This window comes from Seriola dumerili, unplaced genomic scaffold (genome assembly GCF_002260705.1).
Source record: "Seriola dumerili isolate Sdu_G_001 unplaced genomic scaffold, Sdu_1.0 BDQW01000859.1, whole genome shotgun sequence".
Lineage (NCBI taxonomy): Eukaryota > Metazoa > Chordata > Actinopteri > Carangiformes > Carangidae > Seriola > Seriola dumerili.
The window spans coordinates 892,318-906,237 of NW_019175114.1; the positions used below are offsets into that span (position 1 = coordinate 892,318).

General features: G+C 43.9%; 2 protein-coding genes across 3 annotated transcripts in view; both read left to right on the forward strand.

Moving 5' to 3' along the window:
• The window catches only part of LOC111237425, a 395,546-nt gene that overhangs the window by 169,563 nt on the left and 212,063 nt on the right, over nucleotides 1-13,920 (forward strand). The window lies entirely within an intron of this gene.
• The window catches only part of sugct (succinyl-CoA:glutarate-CoA transferase), a 58,573-nt gene that overhangs the window by 15,966 nt on the left and 28,687 nt on the right, over nucleotides 1-13,920 (forward strand). For both annotated transcript variants that reach the window (XM_022766495.1, XM_022766496.1), the window contains exons 10-12: nucleotides 1,033-1,104; nucleotides 1,329-1,426; nucleotides 3,497-3,599. In XM_022766495.1, the coding sequence (XP_022622216.1) occupies nucleotides 1,033-1,104; nucleotides 1,329-1,426; nucleotides 3,497-3,599 (273 nt within the window). The remainder of the gene's footprint in view (nucleotides 1-1,032; nucleotides 1,105-1,328; nucleotides 1,427-3,496; nucleotides 3,600-13,920) is intronic.

Consider the following 13,920-nt stretch of genomic DNA (forward strand, 5'->3'; position numbering starts at 1 on the left):
AAATGTCCGATGAAGCTAAAACTTGGATTTAAAACATGCTAACGCGCTCAGCAGAGCTTCACATGTCAATACCTGAACATGGAGGAGGAGCTTCGGTTCTTTGACGGTTCTGTTGGAGGTCGGTGGGGTTTGGATTTGATCTGCAGCCAGCAGGGGGCAGAAGTCGCTCCGCCGCGACCTGACCGCTCCGCCTGCCCTGTCTGAGGACCGTTTGGGGTTTTGTGGGGGCGAACGTCCCATCGTAGTCCCCCTGTGGACTGCGTTACCCACAAGTCCCTGAGGCTGGGGATGAAAGAGAGGCGGCGGTCAGAGCAGAGCGTTGAGTGCAGTGTGACTAAAGGGTTAGTGGTCTGAATACACACACACACGCACAGCAGTGGGATGTGGTTAGTGGTGTGTGTGTGTTGTGATGTAGAACAGCAGTTCTCGACCTCCTTTCATGTGGCGACGAGTTTTTATTACAAGCAATTGTGAGAGAGAAAGAGGAAGAGGAGGAGAAAGTAAAGGCAGAGGAAGACGTTTAGGGAGGAAAAAGAAAGAGGACTTGAGGGAAGGAGGAAGAGAAGAAAACAGAAGAAGAACTGGTCCTCCACCATCTGGCCTTTTAAACAGGTTTCCTCAGGCGCGTGTCAGCTTATTAAACTTATTTTAAAACTCACGAGGGAGTCAGATGAACCTCGGTGCTCTCACCCCAACACACCCAACCTTCTATTTCATTAGAGTAAATTTCATATCTACCTGCTGGGAAGGATCCACCTAATGAAAATTATTTTGAAAGTCAACGACATAAAGTCAGCGTCTCTGCTACCTCTGAACCTCCTGACACAGCTTCTAAAAGCACGTCAAGACGATGGGGTGGAGTTATCTTCATTAAACCACAGAAGAAGAAGAAGAAGAAGAAGAAGATGAGGTCATGCACAGATCCAGTCAGAATGTTTTCTCTCGCAGTAGTTGAGGTGTTTGGTCTTGATCTGCTTCCAGAGGTTTGTGGTGTTTGATGTTCTTGTGTCTCCGTCTCGTCTCTCGTTTCAGGGCTTCAAAACCAAAGACGGACACATTGTCGTAGCCGCCGGCAACGACAAACAGTTCGTCAGAGTCTGTCAGGTGGGTTGTGTCACCTACACAAACACACACATTGTTAATGTTACACTTCAATATTGTGATCAGTGTTTGACAAAGTCTTAATGTTGTTTTGAAGAAACAGCCAAAGTGAGTTTAAGTCACACACATCTACACACACACACACACACACACACAGGTACATGCATCTATAAGAATCTAGTGTTGCTAAGGTGTTTCTGTTGTTGTGTGTTTGTGTGTTTGTGCAGGTGTTGGAGCTGGTGCAGCTCACAGAGGAGCCAAGATACAAAACCAACAAGCTGAGAGTCCAAAACCGCAAACAACTGCTGCACACACTGTCACACAGGTACACACACACACACACACACACTCACACACAGACACACACACACACACACACACACACTGACACACAGGTACACACACACACACACACACACTCACACACAGACACACACACACACACACACACACACTGACACACAGGTACACACACACACACACACACACTCACACACAGACACACACACACACACACACACACACTGACACACAGGTACACACACACACACACACACACTCACACACAGACACACACACACACACACACACACACTGACACACAGGTACACACACACACACACACACACTCACACACAGACACACACACACACACACACACACACTGACACACAGGTACACACACACACACACACACACTCACACACAGACACACACACACACACACACACACACTGACACACAGGTACACACACACACACACACACACTCACACACAGACACACACACACACACACACACACACTGACACACAGGTACACACACACACACACACACACTCACACACAGACACACACACACACACACACACACACTGACACACAGGTACACACACACACACACACACACTCACACACAGACACACACACACACACACACACACACTGACACACAGGTACACACACACACACACACACACTCACACACAGACACACACACACACACACACACACACTGACACACAGGTACACACACACACACACACACACTCACACACAGACACACACACACACACACACACACACTGACACACAGGTACACACACACACACACACACACTCACACACAGACACACACACACACACACACACACACTGACACACAGGTACACACACACACACACACACACTCACACACAGACACACACACACACACACACACACACTGACCAAGCATCAACCTAAGGCTGAATAATGAGCAGCCAGATGTTTCCCTCAGCAGCGGAGACCAAACACAGAGCCCAAAGAGCGGGAACACTGGACTGAGGCTCATCATGAATCACCATGTTGATGTGTAACAGCTGGACGTGGAGATGAACAGCTGTTTGATGAGTGTCGTGTGCAGAAAAAAAACTTCAGTTACAGGTTCAAAAAATCTTTTATATGATCAGAGTTGTGCGTGAACCTCTTCTTGGTGACAGCTGTGTGTGTTACCCTGAGGCTGCTGCAGGTTCTCTGTACACACACACACACACACACACACACACACACACACAGTACTACAGCAGTTTCTTGTTTGCTGAATAGTTTCTCTGTCTGAGTAAAATGGAGATGAGGAAGCACCTCTGACCTGAAGTCTGTCAGTCTGTGTGCTGGTGCAGCTAGGTGTGTGTGTGTGTGTGTGTGTGTGTGTGTGTGTGTGTGTGTGTGTGTGTGTGTTACTGTGTTACAGTGTTACAGTGTGTGTGTGTGTGTGTTACTGTGTTACAGTGTGTGTGTGTGTGTGTGTTACCGTGTGTGTAATGTTGAACGTCAGCTGTTTGATGAGCTCTGTAACACAACACACACACATTAATCATGTTACTCAGTGACACCTGTGCACGACCTCTGACCTTTTATTTACATGACAAACTATCATTATAATAAAAATGATAATAATGATAATGACTGACACAGCTGATGGTTACGTTCATTATCGATTGATCTGCTGATTTTTTTCTCGAGTAACTGATCATTTGTTTTTTTATAAAATAGAAGAAAAAGATTTTTTAAAAACAGACATCACAAGATTCATTTTACTGTCACAAAAAGCATCAAATCTTTATATGTGAGAAGCTGCAAACAGCAAATGTTTATTCTTGCTTAAAATGACCAAAGTGATTTTTCAGTTATCAGAATACTTGTAGATTATCTGTGTTTGATCAAGTGATTGATTGATGGGCGAATCACTGCAGCCCTACATACAGATGATATATTAAACAAGTGCTTCAACAAGCATTTGTAGTAAAAGCATGAGTGTGTAGGTTAGAAACAGACGATGATGATTATTTTGATAATATGTTATTTTATTATTATTTATAAGTAACAATCAATTTCTAATCATTTCTCTCTGTCAGGTTTCTGCAGGGGAAGACAGCTGATTGGCTGAGGAGGTTCGAGGGCTCAGGTGTCCCTGTTGGACCAATCCACAGCATCCAGGAAGTCTTCTCTGACCCACAGGTAAGACACACACACACACACACACACACACACACACACACACACACACACACACACACACACACACACACACACACACACACACAGCTGTGTATAAGTCCAGCCTAACAACACAAAGTGTGAGCGGTGCCATTTGCCATCGACTGTCTCTGTTGTTGTAACTTGTTATTCACGTCGTTCTCCGGGCGTCTTCGTTGGTCCCCTTTGTGAGATGGATTTACCGTCTCAGCGCTGGTCACATGATCAGTTTAGGGCTTTCCGAGCATATGAAGATCACCTGAATGCATCGTGAAACAGACCAGAGTTCTACAGGTCATTTCTGCTGCGTCTTCAGACACAGCTGTGGTTAAAGGATGGTGTGTGTGTGTGTGTGTGTGTGTGTGTGTGTGTGTGTGTGTGTGTGTGTGTGTAAATGAAACAAATGAAATAAATCACATAACGAGCCTCTTTCTTTTTTCTGTCTTCTTCTTCTTCTCTCTGTTTTCTCTCTAAAATAAAAACAAACATGTTGATTTTATATATATATATATATATATATTAATCCAATCAGAGGTCAGAATCAGTCAGCCCCTCCCCCTCATCCTGCAGGCTGCTCCTCAGCTCCGCCTCCTCCCACTCTGTCTCATTTGTTCACAGACTTCAGCTTTAGTTTAGACTCGTCGAGCGTCTTGTATCCAGATAAAATGCAGATGAGATTTAAGACGCCTTCGTTGACACTCAGTCACACGTCTCAGGGTCGACCCTGCTCCAGTCCAGAGGGAGGAGGTAAAGCACCTGAAGCTTTTTGATAACTGACAAAAACACCAGAAGAAGGACAACGTCGACACACACGCTCCATCAGCCTGATCGTCCAGTGGTTGAACTGATCAGGGATCAGATTGTGTCCTTGTATCTGACTGAATGTGTAGACACGTCTGGAGTTTTCCACACTCCTAGTGGGACACGTCACCACAATGCTAAGGAAGGAATGGGCGCAGCGAGGAGGAGGCTGGTGGTGACCTCGGTTACAGAGAGCAGCCTCCGTTTCCATAGCGACGGGTTTAAGGTCTACTTTCCATGCCTGGCCGGATGCCTCGTTTCTATTGGCCGTGCACGTGTTTGCCACAGCGCAAAGCAAATGAATTGGTAATGAAGATGATCAGTTGTTGTTGATTAATCAATAATGAAGATGATCCTCTGCTCTCCCTCAGTGTTCTGCATCTCTGTGGCTTTGAAGAAGTTTTATATGAATGTGTGTTTGGTGTTTGGGTGTCTTGAGGACAGCAGCTCCCATCACCACCTGCCATATAAAAGCTATGACTCAGTGTGTGTGTGTGTGTGTGTGTCAGATCAGCCCATCTGCCTCTCTAAACCTGCTGCACCACACTAACCTGTTTTCAACCAAGTTTGATCACACACACACCTGTGAGCGCTGACTGATGATACAGATGTTTCCACACATCTGTTACTTTTCAGATCATAAAATAAAATTCATTATTAAGGATCAAACCAGTTTTTCCGACTCGTTCTGCTTGTGAATCCTTAAACTCGTCACCTTTGACCTTCACATTGTTTCATTTCAGAAACAGTTTGGAGGTAAAACGCTTCAGTGTTTCACCAAAAAGCTCAATTTTGAGAAAATCCCCCCAAAAAAATGAATAAAAAAATAAATGTCACAGACGCTTTTTCAGAGACGGATCGTTACTGAAAGGAAGAAGCTTTTTATTGGGAGCAGATCAAACGGATTGATCAGCTTCTGAGCAACAGAAGGAGGAAACGGTTTTACTAATGAGCAGCTGGAGTTTGTGATTCCGCAGGTTTCTGAGTCAGTTCGTGTGAAAACAGTCGTTAGTTCGTCTGTTTCTTTGACGTCTTTTAATTCATCCTTTAGTTTTTATTACGTCGGTGACACCTGGGTCGATCCGGTACGAGCCGGAGTCGGGTTATGTAGCTCTCAGTCCGGATCACTCTGCTGAAGAATGGTGAGACGTTGCAGTGGATAAAATACTTTATTCCCTTGTGGCGGCGTTTCAACACTTTTATGCCACTGTCCTGACCTACACACTGTTTTGCTGACCACCTGTAGCATGTAGCTTCTCCGTGCCGTCTCACTCGCGGCACACATCTACTTCCCATCACACCTCAATCACCATGTCACACACACAGGTTCCCCACAGGGGGAAAGCTGGGCCGGTGACAAGGGGGTTCTAGTATAATGAATATAAAACATTTCATCATAGTTGTTGTTTTGTGACGTTAAAGTTGTAGAAATGAAACGCTGTTCGGACTTCTGAGCTCAGCGTTGTAGAATCACCTCGCTGACGGAAGCTCCTCACTGTATCTTCTCTGTTTCCAGACTTGCTTGCATCTCTCTGGCAGTGAATGTTTCCCACATGATGGCTGCAATAAACAGGAAAAATTCCTCTGTGAGCGTTAATCCGTGCGGCTGAGGTTCAGATGCAGCAGATTGAGTTTCACAGCATTCTGTTTACACCGGGCATGCTGGGAAACGATAGCCGCCTGGCTGTTTTGCTGGTTGTGCGTCCATTAGCCTCCAGTCACAGGCAGTAAACACAAGGAACCACATCAGACCTGCAGCTTCACAGACAGCAGATCATGTTGAAGTTAACTGAAAACATTGGGCTAATTTTTCATGACTTTATTTAAAGTTTAAAATTCCTGCCGTCTCTTTGAGACCAGGCTTCTGTGAATATCTCCTACTAACAGGTCTTTAAACTTTCATCTTCACTAAATCCAACATTAGAAACTATTCATCCCCCTGTTCATTATAAATGGGGTTTCTCCCTTCAAGGCAGCCATTGTTTTTCCATTTATTTCACCTGGAGATGCAGTTTTCAGCTGAGGCATATTGGTGCATTTACATTATTTAAAAGTAATCATAATTAAAAAAGATTGAATTCATCATCCTCATAATAATCTTTGTTCTGGAACCGATTGTCCAACAGTAAATCTCCTCAACTTTCTCCAGCAGCTGACTGCAACTTCTAAGCTGTCATTGAAGGCACCATCAAGGAAACCCTTTGAAAATGGCCCCTGCCAGCGACTTCATTATTACCACATGATTAAGTGTTAAATAAAGTTGTATAGAAGTGAACTGGAGGAAATGATTTGGCTGCCTGGAGGAGAATGAATCACAAAACTGATCAGCAGAAAGTAAAACTTTCTCAGTTTTGCAGTTAATGGACTAAAACATGTAAAACCAGCGGTATGTGCCTTTAGTGTGTGTGTGTGTGTGTGTGTGTGTGTGTGTGTGTGAGATATGGAGCTTCCACACAGCAGCTCTGCAGAGAAGCTGTTGCTAATCAGGACGGTAGGAAGTCACCACTCCAAAACCGAAATCTGGAAGTCATTTGGAAAAATGCCAAACACTCCTCCCACCCTCTCTCTCTCTCTCTGCCTCTCTCTCTCTCTCTCTCTATCTCTCTCTCTCTCTGTCTCTCTGTCTCTCTCTTCACTGTTGGCTCAGGGTCTCTCTCTCTGTCTCTCTCTCTCTCTGTCAGTGTCTGCCATTTTGTTTTTCTTCATCTTAGAGCAGCTACTGGTTCCTACAGTATTTTCCTTTAAATTCTTTCAATGAGTTCTTTAATGTTCCTCTGGTCTGTGGCCAGAATCTCTAGTCACTATGTAGTTGCTCTATATTTACTATCCACTGTGTTCTTTGATCCATCCAACTGCATAGCGTCCTCAAAACTTCAGACAGTGAACTTTCTGCAAACAGACCCACAATGTGTCACATTTAATGGTTATGAAAAATGCCATTGTGCAACACCACACCTGTTAGTGATGACACAGAGTGATGAGGTGTTGGAAATCCTTCATAACACCCACAGACTGTAAATAAAGGCGGATGTGGCCTCTGTAACATCACCCTCAGGTGTCTGAAGCTCAGAGTGAGCTGCCCCACTGTCGCCATCTTGGCAGTGTCTGACTCCGCCCCTAACTTCCAGCTAATCCATAAAGGGCCCCAATTCTCCATAACTTCAGTCCTTAATAAAATGGAGCCAGACTCTAGTGGTCATTAGATGAACTGCAGTTTGTTGTTCTTCAGTGTTGCTTCATGTTTCAGTCCCAGAGGTTGATGCTTGATAACGAGGGTTAGGGTTAGGGTTAGATTGGTTGGGGTTCGGGACAGATCATGGTTTGGGTTGAGGTTGTGGGACCTTTGTGGTCATGATTACAATCGGTCGTGCTGAAACTTGCAGTTTCATACTGAAATATCAGCGCGTTAATTACACCAACAATCTAATCTTACAAACGTCCGCCTTCCCTTCAGCAGGTGGAATTCATGAATTTGAAACTAATTATTTCTTATAATCAGTTTGTGCAGTTCGAAGAGAATCCGAACACAGACAAACCTGACAGAGGAAAGAAAGAGGTTTAAACAAATGTGAAAGTGTTTGCATAAGATCCAGCTTCTAGGCAGAAAGTGAATGGATTTTCTGAAGCCTTGGATGCCTAAAATAAATCCCTCTCTACATCTGTATTTGTCTTTTCTTACTTTCTCTCCATGCTGTATCTTTCTCTGTCATGTCTTCTTTCTGTGGCTTCATGTTTTCAACTACACCACCTTTTCGTTGTTCTTCTGTTCAGCTTTGTCATTGTTTTTTGTCTTTTTCACACTCACATTTTCACATCTTGAAGTTCTCACAGTCATTTTTACCTTTTTACTGTTTCCTGTCCCTCTGCCCTCTCGTTGCTCGCTCTGTCTCTCTCTCAGGAGTTCAGCAGTAACCGACCTTGTTTTTACGACTACAAACCCTCCGTCCATGTATCTGTCATGCCGTCTGGGCAGTAGCCAGGTCCTGCAGAAAATATCCAGCTAAATATGGCTTTAATATCCTGACTACTGGAGGTGCACTTGATTTATCCCAGCTGAAACCTAAACAGCCTCTGAAGTGGATACCTTACATGTAAGATCAAATAAATCAGCCAGTCTTGAGGCTCAAACCACCCACTTCTGACCGCACTAGTGCCTTGCACTGTACTTGGCTAAACAGGGAATCAAAGAATTTAACCTACAACCCTGTACAGTGCTCTGAACTACACAGGGAAGCTGGGAATTGAACCCTTAACCCTGGCATTGGTACTGCCTTGCTCCATCCATTTGCTTCAGCAGAAAACCCTACCTTTGCAATATTTGCACCTTACTTTTGCTCTTAGCTGGCTAAACAGGAACTCGAGGAGTTGAACCTCCAACCCTGCAGTGCTATCTGCTTGTGCTCACATCACTGCCTTGCTCAAGGGAATTTAACCCCTAACTATCGCAGTATCAGTGCCTTGCTCTTAGAAAATTAAACCTCAAATCTTCAAGTGGCTTGCTCCAGTGAAGTGAGCCTGTAATGCAGGAAGTGTTAGCTGCACTTTCTTGGGAATTGAACCTGTAACCCTGGTAAGTCTCTTGCTCTAGGGCACTGGCATGTTAAGATCTTTTCCTAAGGATTTCAACCTCTAACTCTGGGAATCTTAGTGCCTCAGTTTGAGAGTTGCACACTGAGCTACAACCTCAGTTTATTTCACGATTCCTTTCCTTGATTCCTTTTTGAAAGACAGTCTTTCTGTCATCTTAAAAGCACTTTGTATCTTTGTTTGGACACAAGTTATACAAAGTACCTTTATTACTGTCTGGAAATTGTCAAATAAAGAAGAAATGCCATAAAAATGATGCTGCTGAAGACGTCACTTTTCCAGCGAACTCCCACTCCCAGGTCATGAGGACCGCACACTCTGTCTACTGGAAAGCAAAGCAAGTCTCCAGTCACATTCTTGGGAAACGCTCCCTCTGTACGGACTGGATTGAAAGACTGAAGGTGTGAGGACAGACAGAAAACTTCCTCTGAGGTCACTGGGATCAAACCTTCAGTATCCCCACTAGACATCCACACTAGTCTCCAAGATGTCAGCCATACACGCAGAGGTGAGGGAAAGATAAAATGCAGCACTTTAATGTCTGATTTTGTCCATATTTATCAAGCGTGACAGTATTTCTGACTCTGAGAAATGGATGGAGGGATGGATCGAATTATGGAAAGACTCAACTATTAGGGAGTAGTCTTTTAAAGTCCTGACGGCCTGCTCTACCTGATATGATCGAGTTTTCCCCAGAGATCCACATTCAAAGACATTCAGAGGAACAATTTATCTGCACAGTGGATGGATGAGTGAATGTGAGGCATTCTGTTTAATTGTTTGGTGCCTGGTTCTTCTTTTTGGAGATTTTTACATCCATAAACTCACCATGTCAATAACTGGCTGAATGTATACATGGCGATAACTGGTTGGGCTGCATCACGCCCGGGCTTTCCCAGGATTGTTCTCTTATTTTGAGCAACTGTCCCAGAAAATTTATTTTCTTTCCTGGGACATGAATTGTCCTGATTTTTGTTAAAATCCACTTCTGATTTATAATTTCATAGTTTCGAATAGTTTCCTTCCTGTCACGCATCACATCCATGACCCCGCCATGAGATCCGGCAGACAGGATTGAGGCGCTTGTTGCAAGACTATTACTAAAAAAACAAAACAAAATCAGGTGATTCCATACCCCCCCCCACATTAAGTCATGCCATGCGGGATCATGTCATGTTACATAATGACAAGACCGAGTTATGAGGGTTTCTTTCTACAGCCACCATTTTGAAACTGCTGTTCAACAATCACACGGGGAGAAATCCATCACAGAGGAACAATAACAAAGAAGCTTCTCCACCCACAGGAGCAGGACAAGACACCAGGATGTGATGGATGATCACAAATCTTAAAGGAGGACACTTTTCTGACTCTTTGACAAGCTGGATTCTTTCTCAACAGATATTGAATAATGTCGGGGGTTCGTTCAGGATAACTTGGATTTAAAGTCATGTTGACAGACTTGAGGCTTCCTCCAGGTCACGTAGCCCTCACCCCGTCTGTTCCCAGATAACCCAGACAAGCCACGAGCTGACAGCTAAACGCAGCTCCAGGGAAATATATTTCTGGTCTGTGTGAGTGGTGGGCTGGATGGATGGATGTGGAGGTGTGGGGAGGATTGAGGAGCAACTTTAACTCCAAAATGAAGTTTCCACCATCAGAGGAAAATAGACATTCACAAGAAAATGATTGTGGTGTTATTGTATTTACAGTAAAGCAGATCACTTTGACCTCTGGTTGTTATAGTGCATTTATTGACCTGATACTCTTGATTTTAGAGTCAGTATTTTACTTGTGTAGTTGTGTCTATAGATGGATGGGATGTTTGAACAGCCAATCATCCTTTGCTTTCTTGGCAGCACTTGATTGGTCACCTCTCTGACCGTCCTGAGACGCCTAAGAACCTGTGGTGCAGTAAAAACCTCTGATTGCTTTTTAGTTGAATTTGAGAAACACCATCTCTGTCACTTCTTACTGTCTGTTGTGCTCAGGTCAGTGTTTGCAATCATAGCAAGTAGTTCTCTCATTAGCAGACATTCGGTAAAGGAACCATCCAGGAATTGACCACATAAAGCAAACGGTTACCCCGACCTGAACAACCATATAGGTCTTTTTTCTTTTTCAACCTCCTGATACAACCCATAGCTGTGTCTCCTGAAATAGCGCCCACTACAGGCACCAAAAACCTAATCCTTCCCGTTCATGTCTTGTCATATCTACTGTTCAGGGTCTAATTAATCCCTCTCTGCAGTGCCCCCTGGTGTTTCAGCGATGCAGTCTCAAAACAACTGCGGAAACAGGTACAGGGATAAAATGCCCCCTCAAAAAAATTGTTAAGCAGTTGCAGGTTATTATGGCAGTGCTGTACCTCAGTATGAATATGATTGGTTGATACTTGGCAGCTGAGCAGCTGATGAATAAGCCATTCATGGTGAATTATGAATGGAGCAGCTGATGCCAGTCAACTCCCCGATAGCCCGACAGCCACTCAGTGCACAGGCGGTGATCGTCTGTAGTTTGAGGGGTTTGGACTAAAATGACGTCAGCAAAGCTTCGTGTTTCCTCTCGGGGGGGTTGAGGTGGTTTGGACGACTCCAACCCAGCGTCTTCCTCTGTTCCGAAACACATTTCTCCACCAGATGAATTGTCTTCATCCGTCAAACTATGAATCGCTGTGTTATCAGAGGGAGTGCTGAGTCAGCGGGGAGAGCCTCTCATAACTCTGCTGTGGATGTAGTTTGGACGACAGGCAGCATTTTTTGGTAATGGACCCAAGAAGGAGAATCAAAACAGAACGAAAAGTGACGGGTAAAACACACATGTAGGTAAACGCTGTGGGCCTTTTCTTTGAATCAGTCACAACATCCTGCTCCACAAATAAACTGGAGCTGACTTTTGAAGGATGTTATCAGTCTGCTCCTGGGTGGGACATCCATCACTTGGGATAGAAATCACAGATGATGACCAAAACAAAATGACCGCTGCTTAGGAAGTATAGTGGGATTCAAACATGGAAGAATTTAAGCATTAACTCCACTCAGTAACTTAATTTACATTTACTAAAGTGTATATTTAAGGGAGTTGGATGTTTGTTCAAAATGAAGACTCCTCACACAAAGGCGACTTGTGGTTGATTGGGACGAGCATTTGACAAACCCTCTTCAGACCTGGCTGGATTATACTTGGCTCCACATTCCCTGCAATTCTTTTGTTGTATTTGATGGTGTTATATATCTTTGTAACTGAGGTTTTGAATGGTCTTTTTGGAATACAATTAGCTTGGATGTCAGGCAGGAGGAATGTTTCCCTCAAATTACTGATTTTTGCTCTCGGCACAGAATCCGACTGCCTTCAGAAAAAGATTAAAAGACTGCGATCTGTCTCGGCTTTTATCTGGACACAAGGAATGATATTTGCTTGGAGAAGGTTGCCGACTTCTGCCTTAAATCGTCTCTGAAGTTGGTCAGAGTGTGCCGTCCCTCTCCCTCATGTGTGTTTGTGACCTGGTCGACATGTGCAGCATCAGTCAAAGCTTTTACAGTGAGGCGCTCTGGCATCCTGTCAGATACATTCAAGGCACGTCAGAGATGACAGATGAAGCATGTCCACATTTCCCAGGATAAAAATTTAATTATATTAAATTCAAGTGGTCTGTCAAGAGCATGTGGAGGAGACAAATCACATGAAGTTATCACATGAATAAATTCATCGCTCGGTTCCCCGGGATTTCTTTAAAAAAGTTTGAACACACAACTGTGGTAATGAATCTGGACTGGTGTTTCTTCTCATTATATAATGTTGTACATTCACTCAATATATCTAAGGTGGAAAAAGCAGAACCCCGGTTAGGGATGTGCGTGACTAGTCGACTAAATGATTAGACCTCATGATTGTTGCTAGTCGGCACCAGATTTGTTATTTGATTAAACTAATTATAAATATTTTAATGATGTACAACACTGGTTAACTGTTAAGTCTCAGCTCTTATGCAGTCGCCAGCCAACCCTCTCCACACGCTAATGTCCACATGCAAGATGTAAAGTGGGACAGATAACATTTTGACAATATGCAAGTCGACTGGTCTAAATTTAAATTTCTGTTTAATCGACGGGGAAATTCATCATTAGGAACTTCCCTAATCTCAACCATACTGAATGATTTAACTCTTTTTCATCATACTGTCTTAACAAACCCGTTTTACTTCATCTGAGTGGTTAACATTGTTACTGTGGGCAGTTAAAACCCATCTTGTGACATTTTTCTGAGTCGTTTGTTTGATTTTTCTACATTACTTCCTGTTGAACTGCCGTCATTATTTAGTGTAGATTAGCTGCCTTTATTCTTATTCAGACCAGTGTCTTACAGCACAGTTGGACGGTGAGCTACACATTAGAAACCTGCCTCTGAAAAGCTGCTCCATGGCAATAACAGCATGTTTTGGCAGCACTGTATCTACAGCAGTTGCATTGATGAAGTTTGGTAAAAGGCCTCTGGGTGCGTGTCAGGTCATGTGACAGTAATCTCGGGTACACAAACACACACATGAACACAGTAAAATTCCTCGGCTCCCTCTGGTATTTTCCCACTAAACAGGAGCAGATCAAGAATTCCTAGGAAATATGAGAGTGGTGTTTCCTGGTGTTTGGTCCTAAATTAGACTCCGGAGCTGCTGATTGAAGGTGATGAAGTCAGTAATTCAAAGGAATGAATTACTTCTTGTGGGACATGTTTGTGACTCTGTGTTATATTTTCTGCCTCACTTCCTCCACCCTGAGCTCCACATCGTGGCCACAGCTCCAGCTCCTCCTCAGTGTCGGTGATGGTTCCTCTTACTTGGCTGGAATCCCTCCTGGTTTGTCTCTCGGTTTTTTATGAGAGCTCTTGAATCCCTGTAATTCCAGCGGTTTTGTTGCCT